Here is an 8254-nt window from a genome sequence, read left to right as displayed (position 1 = left end):
GTTCAAAGATGAGAGTCGTGGAGGTCGTTATGTCCCCGTAATAGGACCTTTTGTGTTTAGAAATCCCCCACCTACATCTGCTTGGAGACAGCCGACAGCTGGATATAGCCGGGAACCCCATAATGGGATGGGATCAAATGACGTTACATTGAGGGATTGTACTATAACTTCAGCAGGGGGTGGATAGGTTGGACATATGTCAGGTTATTTTCTACGGCCACACCAAGTAATTGCTATGAATGACGTCCACTGGAGACCTTAAATCTAATTACCTTAAATTTAAGGCAAGCGCGCAATAAAAACACGAAGGGCCGAAAAACGAGATGCCTAGATTTGGAATATACTAACTGTAGAAGTACAAATGTTAGGACACAAAGAACACAAGAAACAAGTCTTCTATTTGTCATAAAGACAAATTAAAGAGGAAGGTTGGACTATAAAACCACCCAATAAATTCGGGTACTGTAAACTCTCACAGCTCATTCTGCAACTGGCAGCCGTGGTGAACACATGGGGAGAGCTAGGCTGAGATAGTATACCAAGTACACCTCTTCAACATTATGTGGAGACATGGATATGTACATGAAAAGTACATATAATATTTTACTAAACAACAAGAATATAGACTAATAACTACACAGGCATGTACTATGCCAATCCTGGCAAACTGGGACTTCATCTATTCAGCATTTCAGACTTGGATTCTAATATATAATGCAAGAAGCCGCCAAATGTGTTTCTACATGTTTCTACATTGTATCTGGTTTGGCTGTGGATAAGACGTGCAATTTGTGATTACAGATATATGTTTTTGAAACAAACATGGAAGCTTGACAGAGGCTCATCTCAGCTGGAATTGTTCAAATTGGAAACTGTAGGCCCTTATCGTGTATAACGACTGCCAAGTAAATGTTACATGGATTGTGTTTAGGTTTGCTGCAACTGTCTGTGTCATTCCTTGTATGGCAATGTTTTGTTGAAAAACAACATTTTTCAAAACTTCAAACGTCAGTTAATATGCAAATCACTGTCTGTCGTCTGCTCCCATTGTTTCCACTGGCAGTCGGGTTCAGACACCCCGTGGCTTATAATCCATTTATGATGTTGGGAGGATGTGCGGGGTCAATTTAGCTACTAGATCCTCACAGGGGATAGTTTCTTTATTGGTGGAGGACCCAGGGTCCTCATCCCTGCTCTTTAAGTGCCTTTCCCAAGGGCACAAGATCGGTGGCATGTCAGGACTCGAACCCGGGACCTCTTGGTTTCGAGTCGAGCACTCTGCCGTTCCACCACACGACCCCATGATGTCACTATGGTACTACTATACCAAGGAGGAGTAACGTATCCTACATACAATGTAATAAATGCCCAGATCCAAGACTATAAGATTTAAGTTCTTACCTCCAGTCCACAGTACATGAATGTTGGATGTCGGGGAAGCACGCTGTGTTTACGGATGACTGTGGCGTACAGACGCGCACCATCCTTGGAGGCTTTGCTATGCTGTAGGTGGTGAATATCAAAACATAACATTATTTCATCATCATTTTTGTCATAAAAGGACAAAACATATATTATATTATTAACATATAACATATACAATCTACTACATGTACATGTACATGTATTTGGATAAATGAAATGTTTCTTGGAATGGACTTAAGTTCATATTTCTCTCTCTCTGTCCCCCTCTCTCTCTCAGTCCCATAGCTTGTCAGCCCTAGACTTTTTTTAGTTTTTAGATTTTTTGAAGTCATGTTTAAGACTTAGATCTGTTAAAGATTTTTTCATGTACACTTGACCTTGGTCTCCTCAACGGTAACCTGCCAGCCAAAAATAATGAACATCGATCCATGCCTTCAATAGTTATGTTGCTAAATCTACAGGCTCCCACAATAAAAAAAATAATAAAAGCAAACTGATTTTATACCCTTCTGACGAAGGCAAATACAGGCAGAAAGGTGAGAGATGTGAAAGACACTCTAAAGTCTTTACTCTCCAGTCCTGCTACTGACCTTGACCAGCTCCAGATGGTACTGGTGGAAAGGCTTGAGGTGGTGAACAGGTAACTCATACTGAACCAGCACCTGTTTGGTGGGGCTGTCTGCCACTGTCAGCATCAGGGCTGCACAAATGTAAGGAAAAAGAAAGATTTTCCCCAAAACACCTCAAAAACATGTCAGTTTCAGGGCAGTCAGCAGAATTATGAAAGTTGTTGTATAATTATAAGATTCTCATTTCTTTAGAAACAGAGGCAAAAAAGGGAAAGAAACAGATTTTGCAGGGCTCAAAATTAATTTTTGGGAATAGGTGCATTGGTACACCAAGCCAAAAAAACTGTGTGCACCAAAAATTTCTTTGGGGGGTGGCCATATAGAATAGAATAAGTAGAATGTAAACAAAAAATGATAATGTTTTAATAATAAAGAAAAGTAAAACAACAATGAAAAAAAATTGGTTGCACAACTTCAAATTTGCGTGTTGCAGGTATTTTGAGCCCTGGACTTGTTATTAAAACATTTCTTTAGAAATATAAGCAAAAGAGGAAAAGAAACAGTTGAAGCAGTGATCGTACCGTCATCCTGAGCCCCTGACTCAGGCATGACCACGTTGACTCCCTCCTCCCACCAGGGCAGATGTGTGGCCTGCATCGGTGTGCGTGTGGTACCCTGGGCCGGGCGGTTAGCCAGCTCATCACTACGTGTTTTCCTGAGAATAAAAATCAAAATATCCACTGTTAAACGAACGCAGAATAAAGTCACATTCTGACACTACGTGTACATGTTAGACCCTGATATGTTACTGTAATAACAGTGTAATAAATGCACACAATACAAATGTACATATACAATATATACAATAAGTTAAACATTACATTTCAATCATGTAAACAGTGATAACGCTATATTACAAGATATCTACAATGCATATAAATTGTCTGTGATGATAATTAGCAAACTCCTGCATATATCTGACATAAATATAAATTTCATCTGTTGCATCATTAGGCCACAACAATCTAATTTGTTGGTTCACGGACTCATCCGCTTCATTTTTGTCTGATTTGCAAAAAAAGCCAAACATTTCAGCCTTTGGATTTTTTTTTTTTAACCGAATTTAACGTCTAATGGGGGTTAGACGTGCGTGCTTGTACCAAGTACAAGTCTTTTTTTTGAAGCAGGATTTTTACGGCTTTGGATCAACTCCAAAATGCTCATTTTGGTCCCAAAAGTTGAAGGAAGTCCCTTCTCTTCAGAGTTGCTACAGTGACTGTAACAGTTTTTCCATCTATCAATGCAGCTGTTTGATTAAAATTCATAATTATAACGAACCAGCCTGGCATGTTGACTTCATGGCTCCTATCATAGCATTTGGGGCTATCATAGGATGCCTAGGCCTGTATTTCGCCCTGTCGCTTCATATTTTTTCTGAAAAAATTTGAGAACCAACAAATCAAATTGGTGTGGCCTTAGGGGGATAAATGCTGTAAACCTACACTGCAACAAAAGGCAGGGGCTGGCGACCGTCCTCCAGGGCAGGCAGGTTTCTGGCACCGTGCAGGATCACGTACAGCTCAGTTTTCCCCGGGACGGCAACGTGCGCAAACCCAGAGTCATACATGCCTGGCTTCTGCCAGTCACCCAGGGCTGAGTCTGTGGTCTGTTAGTGAAACAGAAACAGGTTTATATGACAATACAAGGTGATTGGTCTTAGCACTGTAGTAGAAATAAATTTTTTCCGTGTTACACAATATTGCAGAAACATTGTCAAAATTATGTTCCGCAATTTGGAAATCCTTTCTGCAAATACACACTTAAAAGTCCATAATATCTAAACCCATGGCATATATACAAAATTGAATGTTGGCAAACATTTTACATGCAATTTGAAAGATACATGCAAAACTACTTGTATATCATAGAATCAGTAGTAAACACAAAGCTCTTTGAACCTCTAGCCTGATTTTCCCAGTCTGCAGAATTGCAGGTTGCTTAATTTTTCTTCAAAATCTGCAAAATGCAGACTGGGTATTTCTAACACTGTCAAAAAAGTCAAATAAGTTCTATTTGAATTATGTGTTCTATATAATATATAGAAAATAATATCTAATATCATACTTTTGAAGAAAGACCAAAAGACAGAATTTGTAAACCCTTTTTGATGTGACATAAAATCCTCGAGAGCAACAGTGTCAAACAAATCATCAATTGTGCAGAAAAGTGTTTGTCAGAAATAAAACTGCAAGAATATATAAAAAATAAGACACAGTACCCTCCTAGCTGGGCCATCTGTGGGTACCGGCGACTCCACGTGAAAGTCTAGTCGAGAGGGGGGCTCTTCTCTCCGAGGGGGCGTCGGCTCGCGTGGAGGGGGTGTGGGTTCCCGAGGCGGTGGGGGGGAGGGTGTCGGTGTTCTCACCCTACGCGGTTGAGGGGGAGGGGTCGGCGTTCTCGGCTGTGGTTGGCGTACTGGTGGTGTCGGTTGTCGTGGAGGCTGTGGCGCTTTATCTCTGTTATCGTGGAAGGACACGTGATACTTGATCCGACCACAGTGCATGGATATAGACTCCGTACTGAGTGTCCTCAGTAATGTCATGATGCCGCTGTAGTTGTACAAGTCCTCGTGGTGTTTTGCCTTCAGGTTGATCCGCGGGGCATTGGTGCGGGGGTAGATGGCAAACTTCGCCTCCCCGACCTTATGACCTGCTGCGCTGCTGTCTGCAGGGAGACTGAAGGCCTCCAGCAGTAGGAAGACGTCATGTTGTTCATCGTTCTTACAGAAACCTGCATGGGGGCAAAGAAAATAGAATCTATGATAAAGAATGCTTTTTGTGTCAATCATACAACGTATGGTACTGATCTTGCATTAGTCATAATCATTATGAATACTGGTTTCTGAGGAACAAAAATACTGGTAAGCTTTAAATATTGAAGAAGATATTGTCACATTGGGACTGTCACAGTTTTTTTTCTAATTTGGCATTGTCTATCCTAGGACCCGATAACTCTACATTTAGTTTAGGCTTCTTGACGTTGAACAACTTACATCTGGTACGTTTGTACATGGCAAACAGCTTTCAAAAGAAAATTGCAATGAAAACTTCATATAGGTTAGTTGGAGATGGTAGAAAACTCTGTACATCTGTTTTCACTGACCAATGGACCACTGATGTCAAAAGCATTATTTCAACTTCAACATCTTGTATATAAAGCTTTAGTATCAATTCATTGTGGCATTGCTTTGAAGTGCCTGGATCCATTTACAATGTAACTGAACACGTAATCTGTGATCCCATGCTTAATCAATAGATCTAAAATGTTCGTTTTTGAAAAATCAGTTGGTGTAGCATACATGTAGTTAATGACCCTTTACCCATGTAGTGATCACCTATCCATCTACAGAAAACACCTGTTCAACAAAGATTAATGATTTACTGAAGACCAGTATATCCCTGTGATGAAAGTGTTGCTATGTAACACAGCTATGTACTTTCCCTATATCCTAGCAGTGTGTACACTCAACAGGAGTGAGTTGCCAGGATACAAGACTCATTGTAATGGTCGGTCAGTCCTGAAGACACTTAAGTTAATGTTACCACTACAAAATGAAACACTTTGTTCCAATTATGAATCAGTTGAGGATGTTATACTCCTCAATGTAAAATGATGTTTAAAAAACCTTAAACAACCACAAAGGCTATGTTGTTCTGTGAATCTGTGTTGTGTGCTTCACTAAAGTAATGAAATGGGTGCAAAAGAATTCAGTACAATGTAATTGATAATCAATGTCATTGACTAGTAATAGATTGAGTACTTCAACCCACATAATTAACTACATCATGTCAAAACAATGGGCAACAGGAGAATTCTTGAATTTGCCATTGTCATTACTGGTATTACCCATTACTGTATAAAAATATGAAACAATTCATCATAACATAACTCTTATCTCTGGTAAGTCTAAAAAAAAATAAAATTACATTCCGCTGTTGAGCCTGGATCAAATTCATGATAAGTGCCTTGAGGTTGTACATGAGGGGGAATCAAATGACTTGAAGGATCATTAAGGGGTTAGTGGAAAACAAAGATGGAAAGAAAACAATACAATATTTGCCCCCATAAGAATCCTTCATGGTGAGTTCCTGTAGCCACACCAATCTATTTCCTTGGTTCTTGGCAGGTTTTTTGCCAGCCCTAGATTTTTTTTCCTACAGTGCTGAATGGAAAACTTCTCACAAAGATTCAGTCGCTGATGCCAGTATACTCTACAGGGGAAAATTTTACCCTCTGACATTTTTTTCATGTTGATCTTTCATGTACAGCTGTATTAATATTGAACTGATAAATTACTACATTGTTTCCCAATAGCTACACTTATGTACTACACAATACAATGTAGCCTGGGTACAACCATCCTAGTAAATCTGATCCGATAAGTCACACCAACATTGGTAAGGATTGTTGGAGCAGATGTAAACTAAAGAGGATGGTACCCAGGCTAACATATAAGTGTCAATGCAATTAAATCTTCACCTCTGGGTAGGAGGAAGGTGAACTTGTGGTTCTGGAAGGTGGACAGGGCATCAATATCAGTCTGCTCCACAATATCTGCAACAGAAATGTATCAGTGCAATAGATGCTACATAAAGCCTTAAGGAACAAAATATTGTGTTTCCTGTTTAAGTCCAGAACAAATTAGGGCCAGTTGGTGGGGATTTTTTTCTTTCCTTTTTTATTAGACTTTCTCGATATCTAGTCATGCAGCTTATGCAATAAAGTAAAACATGTATGAGGGCACTTATATTTTCGATGTTGGAAAACCGATTGTACAATGTTTCATCACTCAGATGTCAGATCATGGAGCTAGAAATGGTCAATTGGGTCAAAAACTTTATGTTCCTTGCAGGGGTCCACCTAAAAAGGCGAGTAGGGTCAGCAGTTTTTTCTAGGGTCGGTCGGGAAACAGAAAACACAGTGGCCTCAGTGGAAAAGATGCTAAATATATTATAGATGCTATATATACATGTAGTTACCTGAGGCAAGTCTTTGATTTACAGCAATATATGATTAACCATTAAATGTCACTAAACAACCTACCTGTTTGTTCCTCTGCCTCGTCCTTTTCCTGGCCTGGTTCCGCATCGTTCAGTCGTACAGAGATGCCATCTACACCAAACATGGGGTTCTTCACAGACAGTTTCAGGAAGTAGCGCCCGTTGTGGTTGAATTGGGCATTCAGAATGTCAAAATCAAAGTTCAGAGTTCTGTCCTGGATGGATGGGACACTGGAAGCCATTTTCTACCTGTGTAAAGAAAATCACAATTTGTAGTAAGTGATGATCATATTGAAGTTACTATAGGATTGTTGTTCATATTGATAACATTTTTAAAATATGTCACATTTTTGTCTTCTACTAGTATTTTGATGTGGACACTTCAATTTAATGGTCTCTTTATTATAAAAAGTTGTTCTTGTCTATTTCAGTTATAGAAGTTATAATTTATAAGGAATATATGAGATAATAATTATATGATAATTGTAAGAAATAATTTGTTTTTTCGAGGGCTTAGTAACATCTGGAATTTGGTGGTAACATGTTACAATGTACAACAGCCTAATAAAACATATGATAGTTGTCAAATTGGTAGCAAATGACATTTACGTAAGGAACATTATGCAATGCAAAATTTTATGTTCCTCTACAACTGTCAAATTTAATTCTGTTTGTCCATTTTCAGCAAATTTTAATTAAGAAACAGAACACATGATCTTAGTTATGATCAGTGTTGTCACAACAATTCATGATGAGTTACTTGTAAACATTGTATTATAAACATTCGATTTCCTCACCATACCAGCAGTTGTGAACTGAAGAAAATCGAGGGAAGGCATAACTTTTAACAGTCTCCACATTTTCTTAAAATACAAATTTGAGCAACTGTTGTGAGTTTACCTCGAACGCTGAAGACGGTATTTTTTCTTCACATCTTCCTTCAGGTCCTGAAACTTCCCAGATCGTATTCAGATCTGCTAAAACATGAAACTATGCCGTCCACAAAACTAGAACTCCGGAAGGCACCGTTAGTGTCCGTGATATCCTAGTCGCGAAAAAAAACTGTGTCGCTGAGCTCAGTTCCTTCCCGCGACCGTTCTGCCTTCCAATCCAGGCTCTACTTGATCCAGAACCGCCCCGCTCCTTTGTCTTGGGTCGGAACAATCTTTAGATCACGGTCTAAGCAAATCAAGACGCAAG

General features: G+C 39.3%; 1 protein-coding gene across 1 annotated transcript in view; it reads right to left on the bottom strand.

Moving 5' to 3' along the window:
* Window positions 1-7300, bottom strand: part of LOC109486752 (coiled-coil domain-containing protein 33-like) — an 11963-nt gene extending 4663 nt beyond the window's left edge. Inside the window, exons 1-7 of the mRNA XM_019790641.1 lie at window positions 7098-7300; window positions 6534-6608; window positions 4273-4784; window positions 3497-3660; window positions 2576-2709; window positions 2016-2125; window positions 1402-1503 (exon numbers count right to left, since the gene is read on the bottom strand). Of these exons, the coding sequence (XP_019646200.1) occupies window positions 1402-1503; window positions 2016-2125; window positions 2576-2709; window positions 3497-3660; window positions 4273-4784; window positions 6534-6608; window positions 7098-7296 (1296 nt within the window). The 5' untranslated portion in view covers window positions 7297-7300. The remainder of the gene's footprint in view (window positions 1-1401; window positions 1504-2015; window positions 2126-2575; window positions 2710-3496; window positions 3661-4272; window positions 4785-6533; window positions 6609-7097) is intronic.
* Between the last annotated feature and the right edge of the window lie 954 nt (window positions 7301-8254).

This window comes from Branchiostoma belcheri, unplaced genomic scaffold (genome assembly GCF_001625305.1).
Source record: "Branchiostoma belcheri isolate BF01 breed outbred unplaced genomic scaffold, Haploidv18h27 scaffold110, whole genome shotgun sequence".
NCBI classification, from domain to species: Eukaryota; Metazoa; Chordata; class Leptocardii; order Amphioxiformes; family Branchiostomatidae; genus Branchiostoma; species Branchiostoma belcheri.
The sequence above is the reverse complement of the archived record's forward strand: the minus strand, read 5'-3'. Positions and strand labels throughout refer to the sequence as shown.